The sequence below is a fragment of the Stegodyphus dumicola genome, chromosome 7 (assembly GCF_044657685.1).
Source record: "Stegodyphus dumicola isolate Sdum_Otavi_A_Nest chromosome 7, ASM4465768v1".
In the NCBI taxonomy this organism is placed as follows: domain Eukaryota; kingdom Metazoa; phylum Arthropoda; class Arachnida; order Araneae; family Eresidae; genus Stegodyphus; species Stegodyphus dumicola.
Window position 1 is genome coordinate 100,497,982 of NC_140774.1, and position 18,853 is coordinate 100,516,834.

Here is an 18,853-nt window from a genome sequence, read left to right on the forward strand (position 1 = left end):
ATTAATATATATAAAAAAATATCTAATGTCTCTAGTGCCTGAAAAAAATGTTGTTACGTAGAACCAGGAAAAAAGTAGGTGGCAGACATATATTAACACAAGACAACATTTTTTAACGGCACAACACAGAATACTGAAACACAGCATGAACAATTTGTACTTATATGTACGCTTACTCAGGTTTGAATCTTATGGACGCCAAAAAGCGCTGGATTTGGCGGGAGCTTAAATAAAACATCTTTAACATACTGAGGCCCGATGGCCTTTTAGAACATCAAATATTATAGCACTACATAAATAAAATATACATACCTATGTAGTTTTACGAATCATCAAATATAACTCTTATACAAACTCAGCTTAGTGAATGAGCATTTTCTGCATAAATCAGTAATGTTGAGATAATCTAAGCTACAAAACAAAACAAAACTTAATTAAAATCATAATAAAGAAATGAAGTAATATATAGTTCAGTTCACAAACATCAGCAGTACCAGTATGTGAATTGGTCTAATTAGTTCACCACTTGCAGTTTTTAATTTGGAAGTCTTCCCTTAACCCAATATAAAGCTATTTCTGAGTCGGTCCATACCTGGTTAGTGATCAAATCTCCAAAAAGACTGAAAATATACTTTCCAACTCGAACACCGATTAAAACTGCCATTAATTCTAAATGAGGCTATGTAATTTTCTTCAAAGGAGCAACATAACAAATGACACCATTATATTACCACAACTATCCTGATAACGAAAATAAGCAACGGCTCCATACGCATTTAGAGGCGCATCACAAAATACATACAGTTCAACTTTGGCATCCTGGCGGTTAACTTACCCCAACAAACAATGCCTTTGTAACTTTATTTGCCCTAACCGTTTTATTTCTGAATACCACGTTAACTATTTGTCTATAAGATCACCTGGTAACTTTTCATCTCAACTTATGTCTTTCTCCCAAATCTCTTGCAACAAATATTTTACTCTAATCACAAACGGAGCTGAACTACCAAATGAATTAAAAAACATGGCAGCTACTTCCAGAACACCACATTTATTACTCCTCGTGGATTTCAATTTATCTAGCAACGGTGTAACATCAAGGAAAATGATATCGTCCTCAGGAATCCATTTCACACCTACCACTTTCACATGTCTTTTACTATTCTCAACATTAAGATTATTCCAACCCCATAATCTTTCCAATTTCGGAGAGTTGGATCTCTGTTTCCGCAAGTTAAACCCACTTGCCATCAAAATTGAATCAGCGTCATTTGATAATTTATATGTCTCATTTGTATTCTCTGAAACAAAATATAAGTCATCCACATATAATGATGTATTTAACATGCATACTGAATCAGGATTAGTTATCTTATATTTCCTAATGTGGATTTTAATAGTACTAGTTAGTATAAAAGGTGAAATTTTGCAACCAAACAGCAACCTATTCATATGCATAATTTTACATTCAGCATTTTTATTATCAGGAAGCCAAAGAAATTTTAGAAATTTACAATCCTCTTCAGCAATTTTTATCATTAAAAATGCTTTTTCAATATCCCCATTAAACACAATTTTAAATTTTCTGAAATGCAATAATACATCTAGTACATTAAGATTTAAATGTGGGCAAGTTTTCTAAACAATCATTCAATGACATAGCTTTCTTGGTTTTTGAACTACAATTGTATACAATGCGAATCTTCGTAGCATCTTTATTTCTGTTTACAACTGCTCGATGTGGCATAAAATATTCATTACAATCCCTTCCGCATTCTTCAATAATTCCTTTACTTTCTTGGTAGCAAAATATTTGTTTATACTCATTGACAATCCCCCACTTTTTTTTTTTTTTTTTTTCCAAAACACTTTTGAGTCATCAAACCGTTTTCTAACGAGGGAAACATTATTTTCTAATTCTGAAGGTAACGCTTTCCGTAACAATTTAGTTTCATATCGGCCATCCATAAATCTCAGATAATTTTTGAATTGTTCAATTAAAACACTTGTCAGCAATAGATAATTGATCCCTATCTTTTATGCCTAAGCTTTCCAATTCCCATAACACTTGAATATCTGTTCCTGTACTCAAGTTAGAAAGTTAGAAGATACTATATTTACACAACTAGATTTATTGCATCTCTGCTGAATTCCCTGCAGAGTAAAACCAATAATTGTCAGTATCCAATTAAGAGTTTTACTTCTTTTGTGAAAACCCGAACCCTCAATAGTATTCCAAAACATGTCTCCTCCAATTAATATGATTACCGACTGATCATCATTTTTACCTTCATGAACTAAAATAATACCCTCATTTTCAAAACACTCTGTATTTTATCATCTGGAATAGCAGTTAGCACGGCTGTAAATGTATCAGTAATTAATGCGGTGATTTCAATAGATTTATCTGAACTGTTCCTGCTTGTTAATTTTATTTTAACTACATCATATAATTTTTTAGTTGCTTTTGATGAACCAAAAGAATAATGTAATCTTTCCTTTCTTATAGGCTTTAATTTTAAGGAATTAGCTAAAAGTTTGGTACACCAAGAACGCTCAGATCCATTATCTAACAAAATACGTGCTGTTTTTGAAATGTTTGGCTGATTTACTGAACTAGCGATGACTGAGCATGTCAACAACAATATACTGATTTTTGATACTGTTGAATTACACTGCATAATGACCGCATTGTTTTCTGAATCACTTACAATTGCACCAACTGGGCTCTGCTTTTCAGCTTTACTTGGATCATTTTCATTACATAACAGAGAATTATGAAATTTACTTTTGCAATACTTACATTCGAATTTTAATCTACACATACAACTTAAATGTTTTTAGGAAAGCATTTAAAGCACCTATTTCAGCTTTCAATTTATTTTTCCTATCTTCTGCTGTTTTAAATCCCCAAAACTCGTGATCTGGGCTATTACAAATTACACAGTTCCTTTTAATAGTGGTAGCATAACTTCCGGTTGGTCTCACATGATCAACGTATCTTCTATTGTAATTAGATTATCTAAAATTATTTCTAGCTTTGTTATTATAAGTCTCTGTTTTAATTTTAGGTGAATCAGGTTTTGTTCGAGCTAATATGTTTTTCCCTAGAGTGAATTTCACCATCTAAAAACGTAAGTACGTCCTGGAAAGTGAATCACTGGACCATTTTCTTTTAAACTCCAAGACAAGATCTTTTGGCATTCCGTCGGAAATTATCGGCATTGCCAAATGTATCAGTTTTTATGCCTAAACATTCCAAATTTCTAATTTGGCTTTCAATTTTATTGAAAAATTTTCTCAAATTAACAATGTATTGTGAATTATGAACAGCAGGAATTTTTAATAAATTATTCATATGAGTTTGGATTAATTTATTAGCATTACCAAACCTATTTGTGAATATATTAAGCTATACCTCATAATTTCTTTCCATAATCGCTAACCCAGCAATCGAACTCCCAGCTTGGCCACTTATTAGGATTTGAGATAATTAAATGTATCTACTTTAGAAAGAGTAGAATTTTTTCGATAGCCAACTCAAACTGACAAAAAAATTCTAACCACGATGATGGATCACCGTAAAATTGCTTAATAATATTAGGAAGTTTTACTGTTCTGCTTCCATTTATCATAAGTGGAGTGTCAGACGTTTCAGGTACTTTTTCGATAACATCTGGAAGAACAATGAAAACATAACATTTGAATGTTTTACTTCTGATACTAGAATCTTTTTCTTAACATGTTTATCTTCCCTTTATTTTCTCTGCTTTTTCACGAGACACAAGCATAGAAAATATTAAAAATGCTTCTAATCTTATGGCATGGACAGGCATTATAGAAAGGAGTTTTTTGATTAATAAAGAAATTGGAAACTGGCAATTTAAAAGATTCATCTAATATGTCTTAATGCATCATAAACAGGCATTTTCCCACCTGGTGCAATCATGTAGAATATTAAACTTATCTCTGTAGATCCTAAATTTTACTGACTAGTGTGTTTCTAAATTCTGCTTCCAGTGCCATCTCTAAATTCTAAAAGTTTTGCCATTTCTAGATTTTGTTGCTCGGTGTGTCACTAAATTCTAAAAATTCTACCACACCAGCTCTGTAACCGGCCCTAACAATATATATTTCATATTTCTTATATTTCTTCTGAATATTCATATTACAGTCAAAAGTCTTTGATCCGGACTCGTCGAGACTTCGGCGATTCCGGATTGTCGATTTTTCCGGATTATAGATCATCAGTTTAAATCTGGTAAGATGGCATGCAGAAATTATAAAATTAAAAATATGAAACCGTAATTTATGAAATAAAGAGCAATTATGATCTAAAAGGTATCAAAATTTACCCAAAAAAAGCTTAATGTTTATTTGTTTACTTTATTAAACATATCTTTCAACGCGTGCATGCGTAAAGCATACATTACGCATAGTCAAAATTAGAAAATTGCAACCAGAAAACTATTTGATTTGTATTCGTGATATTTATAATGACGAGGAATTTGATTTAAATCATATCAAAGACGGAGTACATCGAGATGAAATACTACATTTAGTAAGGAATTATAAACCGAATAAAATAAAAACATCTGCCCTGAAGATAAGGATAGTGCTGACAGATCAACTTCCAGTTCAACTGCGCACCATGGTATTATTTCCCCCCCCCCCCCAGAGCAGCGTAAAATTGATATACGGATTTCGGAATGGTTCGAGAAACAAAGGTATGCCTTTATCCATTTTTTGCAGCAATTCCACTTTTTGTTTGATGGACATCGAAACATGCTTTCCCTTTGTAGATCCTTTTGCAGCTCCAGCATCGGAAATTCTATTTGACATAATCGAAAGTTCCAACTTACTTTTATAAAATTGCTCTAACAGTCTGCAAAAAATAATAAGCCGGATCCAATTCGAAGATTAAGGAACAATGCAATCTGGAACATTAAATGAAATAGATAATTTTAGCCTAGCTTATACCGTCCGTTATACATTAAGCGCGCATGCATAAACGTATTATGCGCATACGCAGAAAGTTTGTAGCTTTGAGGCCGGATTATAGATCATTCCGGATTATGGGTGTCCGGATTAACGACTTTTGACTGTACTAGAGAAATAAAATTAGCAGCTTTTCCTATACATTTTAAACACATTTAGTTTTTTTAGAATAACATAAATCTTTAATTAAATGCAAAAATTCTAAAATTAAAAAGAAGCGTGTTGAAGAAAAAAAAACGAATACATACAGAGAAAGAAAATCATTCTTCATATATATATATATCAGTATTATTATGTAAATTACCCAGTTGTTTGTAATTTCAAGCCTTTACTATAATTTCCCGTTCCCACTTCCTCCTCAGAATACAAATCACTTGGGCAGTTTTTAAAGTGAGGTCTTTGGTGTGTAAGACAGAAATGTGTTTTGAATCTCCGCTTGCTCGCTGCATTAGTTCCTGCCAGCTCTGTAACTTTTTGTGTTTGCATTATCGCTGCTGACATTTGAATTTGTTATGATGATAGAGTTACTGAGCCAGCTGAAATTAAAATTAAATTGTATAGTCTTTGACCACTAGTCCACCTTTTTTTGTTTGAATTTGATTGTTCTGGTTTAATTACATCATCCCAAACTTTAATTGATTTGGTTAGCATAAGAACATACCTTAAATTCTTTTTAAATAAGAGGCTTATTTAAACCTTTGTCTGACTTTGTAGTTACTTTGAGACATAGCAATAATTTGCTTCACGTCTGTCGGGAATTTTTGGACTATTTAACTTTTACCAGATCAAGTAAACCCTCATAGGTACATTGTGGAAAGGTTGACAATTCAGGAGATAAAGCATGCAGAAACTAGTGAGAAAATTAGTTTGCATATTGAGAGAAATTTCTAATTCTTAATAGATGCTTTAAGAGAAGGAAATCGATGTAAATTAGCCAAAATGTCTGGCCAGGCTTCAAATTAAAAAGAAGCATAAATATTTTGTTGAGTGTTGTTGCTATAAAGCATAAATGTTTTGTAGCTTTTAATGTATAATTATCCCAATATCATTTAAGAATCAATGACATAAATTGCATGTATTTTAAAGTGTGAAATTTTATTAGATTGTGATTTTAATAGGGACTTTTAACAATATTCTTAAAAAATAAGTAAAATTTAATAGTGGTAATGTAAATCCATAATGACTAAGGTTATCTAACTATCTAGTTTAATTTATAACTAACTGCTTACCCTTAAAAATTATCTCTGCATATTAAAGTGAGTTATTGCCTTTCATTATTTCTTAGCATGGTACAAGGTAAAACACAAAAATGTAAAACTTATTCTTCATATCTAGTGAGACCTAAAATAATACAAAGCAGCTTAGTGTCACCTCTGGTGCTTTAGTGGCTTATTGAAACCTTAAAGTATATTAACTGGATTACATCCCCTGAAACTCTACACGGAGCTACGACACCTTAAAGTATATTAACTGGGTTACAACCCCTGGAACTCTACATGGAGCTAGGACACTAATTGCTACAGACAGAGCCCAACTAACTTTAAAACTAGCTAATGGTGCTCACATCAGGCCTTTCAATTTTGTTCTGGTCTGCAGGTCTCTCTTTAGGCAAGGAGCAGCGGTGACAACAGTCAGTCTTTTGTTATAAATCATTCTTATTATGATTTTACTTTTCATTTTTACCTATGACGCTTGATATGAAATCTACCTGGCTATTTACTAAACCTCTGGATTAAGCAAGTAATGAGACTAAAAAAAAAAAAAAAAAAAAAAAAAAAAAAACCAACATGAAACTATAACTATTAGTAAAACGTAAATAAAATGTCACTTATCTTCTTTCAAATATACTGAACTATCATAAGTGTAAAATATTTAATGCTGTTTGATAAATTTCATAAAGTATATTTTATACTCAAACTTACTAATAATTATGTTAATTAAGTTATGTTTAATAATAATGCATCCTACTTAGGGATCTATTTTATTTTTTGGATGGTATTACAAAAGTGAAGTTCAGGCATAGATAATATTTTTAATTGAATTTATTAATTTGCTATTTCCTCATAGGTCCTTAATTTTTTTCATTAATGGTCTTTAAAAGTCCTTAAAAGTACTTAATTTCCATGTGCAGAAATGTGTACAAATCCTGCTGGAACCAAACATCTGACACCATAAAATGTTATGTAGAACCAGGGAAAAGTGGCAGACACACATATTAACACAACGTTTGACGGCACAGCACAGAATACTGAAACACAGCATGAACTATTTGTACTTATACGCTTACTCAGCTTTGAATCTTATGGATGCCAAACATCATCTGATTTGGCATAAGCTTAAATAAAACATCGTTAACAAATGTGGAGGATCCATAACTCATAAATAAGGTGAATGATGATTCAAGATTTGACAACTGGGTTCCATTTTTCCAAGTTGTTTTTTAAGTGTGAAAGAATGTAAGATTTTTCTCCCCCCCCCTTACCCTGTGCCTCGGTGCCATGATTGAAAAGCACATGTGACTAGCAATTGGAATGTCCAGAGTTCGAGTCCTGGTAAGAGGGCATTGTATATTTTTCATGTTTTATTATCCCAAAATAAAAAATACCTAATGATCTTTACAAATTAGTAAAATTTGAGGGGGAAGAGAACTTTAATAGGGTTCTTACCTTTTTGAAAAAAGTGTATGTAATTTTTCAGAAAATTTCAAAAATTTAGCATTGTGCACACTGTTGTCCTTTAGTAATTTGTTTTTGCTTAAAAAGTCGTTAGAGAATTGTACAAATTCAGCATTGGCTCACAAATTTTGATCTGTAAAATTTGATCGTTTATGAAGTACAACTTGGTGGAATGTAAGTTTTCATATTCTCTACTGTTAGGGAAAATGTTATACAACTGAATAAATGTAACATTTTTTGGTGGTAGTCATCTTCTAAACTCCACACTTCCATTACAATTGCTTACAAGAAAAAAAAAAATGTACTCGATGGGGAAAAATAGTAATCAGAAAAATTGCCATTGAATTTAAAGGTGGAAATCTGGGCTCATCTGCTGCATGTGCAGGCCCTTGTGCTTACCTCAATTGCCACATGAATACATTTTTAGCAATATCATGGGATGCTCATTCTGGTAACGCCTCATGAATACATTTCAGGGGGCTGGATAATCACAAAGAATGTTATAATTCTTGAAAGACAAAATATGTCAATATAATTAAGTTGTTTTTATTATTAGTGATACAGTAATTAATTTGTTTCAAAGATTGCATAAAATACTGAGATGTTTTTGTTCAAGATAATGATAATTATGTATGGATAAAAACTTGTCAAAAAAGTGTCTCTTTCTTATAACTAAATTCTGTGTACATTGTATTTTGATATAAATTCACATTCTGTGAAATATTGTTTGTTCATACAGTTGTCATTAAATAATGTAAGAATATTATAAAATTGATTTTCCACCTCAAATCAGAAAGGGGGGATAAGAATCAATGTTACAGTCGCAAGAATCAGGATCACAGATGGTATTTTGGGGTATGGTTAAGTACTGGGTAACCAGCAAGTACCTTGAAGTTGGGAGAAATTTGTGTATTAAGATTTTAGGTCTTTCATGTGCTATTTGTTACTCATATGCTGAAATATTGTGAAGCTTTTATAATTTTTTTAGTAGTAACTAAAAAGTTTTTTTTATTTATTTTTGAATAATGAAGGTTCCAATATTTTTTACTGATGCTGACAGAAGAGCAATGTTGGATGTCTGTAAAATTGCTGGTCTGAATGTTCTTCGCCTTCTTAATGAAACTGCTGCTGGTATTATATATTAATATTTAGTTACCTGTTATTTTGATACCTTAAATTATTATAAATTATTTAAAATATATGTTTTCATTTCCTTTTTTTTTATTATTACTATTTTTTAATATTTTCTTGCACGAAAAATTTCTATTTGTTAAAATTTTAAAATGCAAATTCTTGTATGATATCTGGATAATTTTAGAAATGGTTAATGTAAAATCAAAGGCTATATAAAAGGACTCATTTTAAGACGTGTCCTAATAGTATGTTAATTATATTTATGATAACAAAACTTTATTTTTGTCCAGTTTAAAGTCCTAACTTTTTTCAGAATAAGCTAATCTCTATTTCTGATATCTATTTTCATAGTTTCGAATAATTTTAATTCAATATTTTATGTTATAATTTATTATCCTGTTTCAAATGTACCATTTTAATCTTTGATGATAGAGAACTTTCACTTATTAGTTATAAATATTTATCAATGCTTTGTTGGAGTTGCCAAGAGTTCCAGTTTTAGACTGTACTCTCACTAACCCATTTAACAAATTTTTTTGTTAAATGGGTAAGTAAGTGTTTTTAACATTAGAATAAAAGGTTCTATTAAGAATACCTAAAATATCGATATAGTTACTACCTACTTTGTTAAAAATAGGTGTGAGAAAAATTATTTCTGCCCTTGTGGGCAATTTAATTGGCAGTTCTCAAAATAATACTACAAAACATAAGCGTAAATTTGATACTAATTTCTCTAAAAAAATTTATATCTATTGCTCGACAGACAAAATTTTCCAATTATTGTAAGTTTACCTTGTGAAAAAGGAATATTTATGTTTTTGTCTTCAGACCTTTACAAAATTTTGTGCTGTTTTGTACACTCCGTTTTATCATTGTTTGATGTTCTTAACACCACAATACTACAATGCAGAATTCCATTAATTCATATTTGCATTAGTGATCTGTTTAAAGATTTTGTCAAACCAACTTTTGTTTTGTTGTCGAATTCTACGTATTGTGATTTATGGTGAAATGGAATTTTGGGAGAAAAGTGAAGATTTGGTAATAGGGGCTGAAATTAACAAAGTAGTGAAAGAACTTTCAACAGAAGAAAAAAATAAGTTTTATTTTCACGTTAGAAGCTACTTCTGCAGAGTATGTGTTTACGTGCTGCATAAATTTCCAGTTTAATGATGAAGTGATTTTATATGCTAAAGTTGCAGATGTTTCTTTTCTAGCAAATGCATCCTTTTCTGGTATAAGATATTTTTTGAATAGATTTCCAGTTTTACTTTATTCAGTTTTGAAAGACGATGATATTGATGTTGTAACTGATAAATTGCAGTTGGAAATTTAGAGTTTACAATTAGAAAAATGGAATAAAGTTATATAACTTGCAAGAATTGACACACACTAAAGTTTAATTGGAAAACTGAAAGGTGCTGATGGAATTTTAAAATACAATGAACTGTCTAGAATAATATTGGCCATCCTGACTATTCTCCATAGTAATGCAGAGTGTAAGAGGATTTTCATTATTTTTATTGAAGAAGTAAATTTAAATCCATTATTAGTAATGACACATTAGAAACACGTGTTACCAAATTACGCCCATGTGGTATTTGCTACGAACAAAATTACGAAGTTTCTTTCTTAATGAAAGCAAGATCCGCCACTGTTCTTAGCCATTTATACAAAATCTGATTAAAGTGCTATTTTTCTAGTAAAAGAGATGCTAATAAAAATGTGTTTTGTAAGTATTTTTTTACTATTTCCATTTAAGAATTAATAACTGAACTTTCAAATATTAATGAGTTACTATTTGAAGTTGATTCATTATTAAAAATATATTTTCTTTATCATTTAAAAAATCTTTTTGTCACTGAGAAAATTTTTCTGATTTCTTAAAAAAAAATCTGATTTTTGAGTGTCATAGGTTGGCAAAGTATGCTGTATGTACTTTTTATTTGTGTCAAGATGAAAGTTTTTTTTTTTTTTTTTTTTTTTTTTGTCTAGATCTTTCAGTATTCACATACGAATAACACTTTTGTGAATAATTGTCAATATTTACATTAGCATATTTATAACATTTATTTCAAAATTCAAAATAAATTCGAGGGTTTTTTCATTTTTTTCCCTCTATTCTTAAAGAATTTAGTTTGAATCGTCGTTTATTTTTAGTTTTAACAAATCATATTTATATATTTTTCTATTCTATTAGTTGCTCTTGCTTATGGTTTCTACCGCCAAGATTTGTTAGATGACAAGCCCAAAAAAGTTGTTTTTATTGACATTGGACATTCATCTGTACAGGCTTCACTTTGTGACATGTATCGATCAAAGCTAGAAGTAAATATTTATACATTTTCTGAAGCAAAATGTGTGTTAGTTTTTCTGTGTGGATTCCCCCTTGTATCTATTTATGTAAATTATTTATCTATTATGCATGTCTCCTTGTATCTATTATGTATTTTAGAGTCTATTTATGTAAATTTAAAATTTTAAAATATATCTAAAAAGAAAATTAGTAGAAATAACTTCCAACTTTGAATTTAGCATGTATTATTTTTTATTGATTTGTTAATGTTTTAATTTAGGAACATAGGTTACATAGAAGCTAATTAACCCTCTAAGTGGCATGTCCGGCTTTATTTGGTTGTGAGATTTTTTGTTACTTGGGGAAAAGCACGGAAACGCCCATGCAGCCAGCCCATTCGCCGGGACTCGAACCCCGGGAGCAGTTTATATCGCTCGGCTGCTGGTGGGCTGTGTCACATACATTGCTAAGCCTTTAATCATAGCACTTTATGGCTGCTGGCCAGCACAAGATTGGCACTGGAGGTGATATTGTTTCCTCAATGTCACATTATGCTGTGGCATGTGGCATTTTAAAAGAATCAAAATAAATAGCAATATGCATTAGTTTTGTATGAAAAGTTATTAAAAACAAATATGTATATTCTAAATATTTTTTTTTCAAATTAATTGCTATGAAATTATTACAAACTATATATTTCAGAATGTTATTTGTATATTATCTTTGCACAGTCTGAGCAATAGCTGAGAGATCCATCAAAATTTGGTGTGGTATAAAATAAAAATGGTATCTTTACATTTTCCTTGGGAATAGCAACTTTTGTAGTACCTTCCCACCTTTCTTTTCTTCTCACGGTTTGGGCACTTATTCCACTTCAGATCGACGTGATGTAAAAGCATGAAGTTTCAGTGGCTTTTTTAAGACACTCATAAGCAAACGTCATAAAATGACACATTTCCATTGCAATACTTTTTATAGATAAAGTGGGAATTCGTCATCATTATTTGTAAAATGTGCAAAAATATTTTGGGAGGCCACCTATTATTTTTTTTTAATTCTCAAAAGAAAAAATCAGTAAAAATCTAGCAATAGCTCTCTATAGAGTTTGTGCTTCAAGTCACAAGTCTTTGATGACATGGAAATAAAAAAAGAGACTAAGCGTTCCAAATTATTTACTTTCCCACAACTCTAAGAAGGAGCACTGAAAAAATAAATATTCCTGATGGCCATCCTCATTTCTTGAAATTGTCATTGGTTCGACCATAATCTTGAGAACATTTAGCTAATCAGTATCCATCAGTATCAGTACTACTCATTATCATTATCCATTAAAGAGCTACTTCAGCATTTTTGAAAGTATTGGAAACACTCCAAAGACCTGAACATTCTCCAAAATTGCGAGGATTAGTAGTAGGAAGGAACATGTCATTAATGATAAGAGCTTCTGGGAGTTGTAGCTATGTTATCTCTGTTTAATAATTACCCATGTAATATAATCCCATTGACAATGCTACTGCAATCTACCACAATGCAAATAAATATAAAAATATTAATAATTTTATGTTCTCTTTACGGACCACCTAATGAACACATAGATCAGCTACAGTTAGATGACCTTATAGAGCAGCTGTATGCTCCTTTTCTACTTTTGGGAGATTTTAATGGATGGTCATTCTCTCTTTCTCCTTACTAAGATGAGAAAACATACTTCCACCAGCTTTTACGTTTAATGTCAGAAATGATCCATTGAACAGTGAACATATCCCCTGCTTTCTGTCTTTTTCATTAGAGACTATCTATCCCATTGCAAAATGAGAAATTTTTTTTATTTGATTGTGCCACCAGGATTTCTTGACTGCTAATGCTACAATAACAGAAAATATTAGCAGATATTCAGCAGGTAGATGAAGCAGTGCAGGCTGTTTCTAACAGAACTTTTGAATGCTGAAACACTCTCAAGCAACAAAGAAAAACTTTGGGCATTTTTTATAGATATACCACTTTGTCAAACCTAAAAGCTATTAAAAAAGGCCAAAGCAAATGGAAAAAAAGTAGGGGAGGAATTCGTGGGTAACCTACAAATAACACCCTCTGTGCAAAGTAAACTAGTATGGGAATGAGTTAGTAAAGCATATGGATTACATAAAAAACCACTCACTTTGCATTCTGGAAAATGATGGCAATTAGCAGCACAGTAAATATTCCAAATACATTTGCTGAGACTTTCTAGCCTGTGCTGTTAACAGTGGTTACAAATTATTTTTACCTCTAGAAATGGCAGCATTTCTCTCTATCAAGCGTCGCTCAGAGAAAACGTCTGCTTCATTCAGCTGTTCCAGTAGAACACCATATAATGTAGATTTTGCTATACTTGAGCTAAAGATAACCCAGTTGGATACATATAGATCCAGCCTTAGACCACATAGTGTCAATTATGAAATACTAAAGCATTTCTTCGTGACTCGTTGGCTTCACTTCTTGCTCTGTACATCAAGTATACGGTTTTGAAAGAGTATATGTTCCCAGATGCATTGAAAAAAGCTGCTGTCATTCCTGTATCTAAGCCAGGAAAAGACTTGCATTATTCCTAACTATTGGACTATCACACTAAGCTGTATTTGCGAACTCTCAGTAAAAAATGATAAATCTCCATTTAGTCTGTTACCTGCAAAAAAAGAACAATGTAATCTTATCAGAGTCATTTCCATAAAGATAGAGCAATGGTGATTTGCTTCTTTATTGGAAACCTTCATCTGTAAAACCTTTGCCAAAGAGAATCATTTAGTTTCAGTATTTTTTTATGTTCGAAAGGTTAAAAGTATAGGAATATGGCATTTTCTGTGACCTTGCTCGAGTGGCTTGTGCGAAAGCCTGCTCATTTTCACACAGAGTGTTTTTTTAAGGCTAGGGTATTTCAAGTAAGAATTGCCTCTTTGTTTTTATATTTATTTCCTTCAAGAAGAGGGTGTGCCTCAAGACAGTGTTCATAGTGTGTTGCTCTTTTTATTTTAAGAATAAACTATCTTAAATGAGCTTTCTTCTACTGTTTTGGGATCACCATATGTTGATGATCTCCAAATAAGTTGTCAAGGTAGAGAAATGAGATGTAGAGAGAGGTCTAACCAAAAGCGTACCGTTCTTTTGCATATACTATACTTGAGTGAAGTGGCGTTTTATCAATGTGCGCTTTCATCGCTGTGGGCATTTGTCGCGTGGGCAATTATCGTAGTGGGCTTTTGTTGCGTGCGCTTTCGTCCAGTGGGCTTTTGTCTGGGAACCATATATATATATATATATTAAAAAATAACTTTTTTTAAAGTGGTGGAAATGAAGAAGTGTTTTAAAACACTGAACTTATTAAAAGTGCTGGGATGGAAGGTTGCTCACTGCTATGGGTTTATTGATCGCTTGTCCACTCAAGAATGGAATATAATAGCTCAGTAGTTTACTGATCAGCATGGTTATGTATTTACTAAAGCTAGTTCCTGTTCATCATCGTGTTCTATGGATTAATTCTAACGTCTTCAAAACATCTCCACTAAATAGTCTGTTTGCCTCTTGCTTCAAACCATCTCTTCATTTGAGATGTGAGTTGTTGTCTCTTAATTGTTATTTCAAAATTTTATCAATACATGACCATCTTAATGCCCCCTTCTTGCTTCATAACTGCTACAGTCTTCTATTTGCAACAAGACCTCTGCAGCATTTCATATAAGAGTCGAGTCACTGATAGGAAAATATTGCATATCCAGTGTAAATGGCCAGACACTAAAATCTTGAAATTTCACCCTGGCAGGTTGCGAATATCCAATTTCTTGGTGCTTTCTATGATCTGAACAAGAGAAATACTGGCAATATTGTGTATAGACATTTTGTTTTTTAAACACAGAAAAAAATACAACAGGTATATTCCTGTATATACGGATGGTTTAAAAGTAAATCACTTTCAAGCATATGTTTTATCATAAGAAAGGCATCCGTTAGCATGATGTGTGCACAGTTTCAACCACTGAATTAACTACTGTATACTGTGCATATTCCTTTATATCTAAGTTTTTCCCAGAGAAAATTTTAATTTATACAGACTTGTTCAGTGCATTGAAAGCTTTAAAAATATTTTCTGACACCCAAGAATCCTGTAGTTGTGGAGTTATGAGATCCTTACGGCTGAGTTCCCGGCCAATTAGGGTCAAGAAGTAATGAACTGGCAAACATTACATCTAGTCGGCTGTTGAACTTCCATTCGGATATTCCTTCCAGAGATATCAATATCATCATCAAGTATAAGGTCAAGTGTAAGTTAGTGACAATGGCTTTGGGATGCTCAGCTTCATAATAAGCTGAGAAATTTTAAACCTAGAGTGGTATATTGGAATACTAATAGAAACCAGGGAGAGGAAGACCTTTTAATTCACCTCAAAGTTATCCACTCTCAAGCTAACTTAATTACCTTTTGAAAGCAGAGAATAAGCTTGTTTAGTATAGGTGTGATTCTGTTCTTAAAAGTGCATCACATTTTAGTAGTGTCCTTATTTTAATGCATTTGATAAGAATATATTTTAGTATCATTTTATCGTACTGTTGGATTGGAAGTATCATTTAATTAGACAAGACTTAATTTTAATACATGTTTACGCATCACATTATAAAGGTAATTTGTTCAGTGTGGCTAATGTCCAATATGCAGTCTAATGTAACAGAAAAATATTTGGAATTCTGTATTATTTTCATAATTTGTTTCCTGGTAGAATGAGCTAAAAGTGCAATAATTTCATTTTGAAAATGTTGACCTAAATTATGGGCCAGGTGGGTATTTTTATCTTTACAATTTTGGATGTAATTTATATATTCAAATAAAAAAGGGTCAAATATGCCTGTCATTTCCACCACTTTTTAAAAAGTTTTTTTTAAATATATATATATATATGGTTCCCAGACAAAAGCCCACTGGACGAAAGCGCACGCAACAAAAGCCCACTATGATAATTGCCCACGCGACGAATGCCCACAGCGATGAAAGGGCACATTGATAAAACGCCACGCTGATAAAAACACACACTGATAAATGCCCACATAATCAAAAGGCACTTATTATGGCTTTTATTCCTATAAAATGTATTTAAAATTTTAATTATAATAAATGGAGTATTCAGATCTGAATTTTAATGTCTCAAATGTATGTCTGTTTGTATATTTTATCACTACTTTATTTGTTAAATTTATTAGGTTGAAAGTAAACTTTCTGCTCTCTGATTGATTAGCTATAACATTTCGATGATAAATCTGAAATTGCATTTTATTATTTATTTATTTAAATTTGGTATGTGTATATGAAAATGAAAAATATCATTGGGAAGTTTCTCACATGCTGTTTTTAAGGTAATATGGCTGAGATTAAATATAATTATGTTTCATTATTAAAACTATTCATTTTTTAATTAAAAAATACTTGAATTTTATTTTCTTCCTTTTTGTTTTTAATTTAGTTCCTTTTTAGTTTGGTAATATTAAAACAGTTAAGCACAAGGAAAACTTCGCTAAGAGATATTTTATTCTTTACTTTAGACTGAGCTTATTATCAAAGTTTAAACATATTTCTCATTGAAAGTTTTCTTGAACGTAACGATTATAATTTAGTGATTTTCTAGAAATACGAGTGTTGGAACTTTAATAAGTGGCAACACAGCTTTAAAAAAACGCTACGCAACAAAACCAAAGAATATCGCGTATACCACACGTGAACTACATACCTACCTTACCTCTCAGCAAAAAGACTCGTCCTGCCTACGTCACGCGCATGCAGAGTGACGCGAAGAACGGATCCTTGTATTAGCTCGCGCTCTAAAGTAGGTGTTGTCAGGATGTTTTCAAAACAAGAACAACGATGTTGGATAAAAATTGAATGTGCCAGAGGTTGTACAGCACGACAGTGTCATCAAGGGCTTCAAGAGGCTTGCAGGAAATCTGCATTGCCTTACACAACCGTAGCAAGATGGGTGAAAGCATTCAATGAAGGACGCCAAAACGTGGCAGACATGCTGCGGTCAGGTCGTCCGATTATCAGCAATGCAGACGTGGAAGCTGTTGCCGCACTAATGGACAGTGATCGCCGCCAAACGATTCGTCAGCTGGCCTCACAAATAGGATTATCGCATACAACTGTGCTGCACATTCTGAAGGAACACCTGTCCATGAGAAAAATTGCTTCACGATGGGTTCCACATCAATTGACGGAAATGCAGAAATGGCTACAATACGATGCTGCCCGAACCCACATGGAACGCTATGAGCGCGAAGGAGATGCTCTTTTACGCCGTATCATTATGCTGGGTGAGACTTGGGCCCGATCGTACCAGCCAGAACTGAAACGCCAATCAAACGAATGGCGTCATCACGGGTTCACCACAACATTCGAAATTTCGTCAGAACCCCAGCAATGTGAAAGTTATGGTGATTCTCGTGTACGACTGTGATGGTGTCATCCTAACGCATACCGTTCCCCCACAGCAGACCGTCACTGCGCAGTATTACTGCTCATTTTTGGAGCACAATCTCCGACCAGCTTTGAGAAAAAAATGGCGACACTTTCTGCAGAACGCTTCTCTCATTTTGCATGACAATGCTCGGCCGTATGCAGCGCAAGCTGTGACTGATTTGTTCAAGCGATGGGGCTGGGAAGTGCTTTACCATCCACCATACTCCCCAGATCTAAGCCTTTGTGACTATGACTTAATTCCTTAGATGAAGGAACCACTTCGTGGCACTTGCTTCCAAACTGTTCCTGAGATTCTTGCAGCAGTAGACCGGTCCATTCAAACTATCAACAAAACAGGCACTGCTACAGGTATTCTGCGACTTCCGCATCGTTGGAAACGGGTTGTACACAATGCTGGCGACTATATTGAAGGACTGAAACATGGTGACATGAATCACTTTTGTATTCCTTGTAAATAAATAGTTGCCATAGTTGCCATTATTGAAGTTCCAACCCTCGTATTTTCTTTCAGATTTCTGAATAAATTAAAACTGTCGGCTGACACCCTGTCATAAAAGGAATTCCAAGTGTAACCTCTTAATCTTTTAACTACAGCAATTTGGAATAGTGTTTTTAATTTTCATTTTATTTATTTATTTATTTTGGGGGGATGGAACAACTCTTAGAAGTCAACATATCTACAAATTTAAGTAGTACAATCATAAATATGTAGCATTTTATTAGAGTTTGTGAAGATTACAAAGAACTATGCATATAATAACATCTAATAAAATTTTGTAACTACATGAATATATACAATCATCAGATTCAAAGTTCATTGTTTTTAGATGCTAAGTACATGTTATATAAATTCATCATTCATTGATAGTATTATGTATAGTAATAGAAAATTAGTATTAATGTTTCAAATTGCAATTTTTTTTTAATAATTTGTCTTGCATTTACTGTATATAAGAGCTGATTGTAAAAGAAAAATTACAGTTATAGTGCTTTTAAATCTTCCTATTGTAAATAGTCGCTTTCTAATTGACATTAGATTAAATTAATTCCATTATCCATTAGAAAATAATTATAGTGAATTATATCTATTGACGACATTTCTAAGAGGTCGTCTTTTGAAAGAGACCTGTATTTTTTGTGAACATTAACAAACATTGCAGTGAGTATCACATTTCTAAAACTGTCATATCTACAACCAAAATCCTTAAAAACTGGTTGCGTTTAAAGAGGACTCACTATATTTTTAATAAAACA

The 18,853-nt window shown here is 32.3% G+C and overlaps 1 protein-coding gene across 1 annotated transcript in view; it reads left to right on the forward strand.

Annotated features, from left to right (window-relative positions):
* Nucleotides 1-18,853, forward strand: part of LOC118200801 (heat shock 70 kDa protein 4-like) — a 110,873-nt gene that overhangs the window by 27,117 nt on the left and 64,903 nt on the right. The window contains exons 4-5 of the mRNA XM_035372762.2: nucleotides 8,705-8,804; nucleotides 11,008-11,135. Of these exons, the coding sequence (XP_035228653.1) occupies nucleotides 8,705-8,804; nucleotides 11,008-11,135 (228 nt within the window). The remainder of the gene's footprint in view (nucleotides 1-8,704; nucleotides 8,805-11,007; nucleotides 11,136-18,853) is intronic.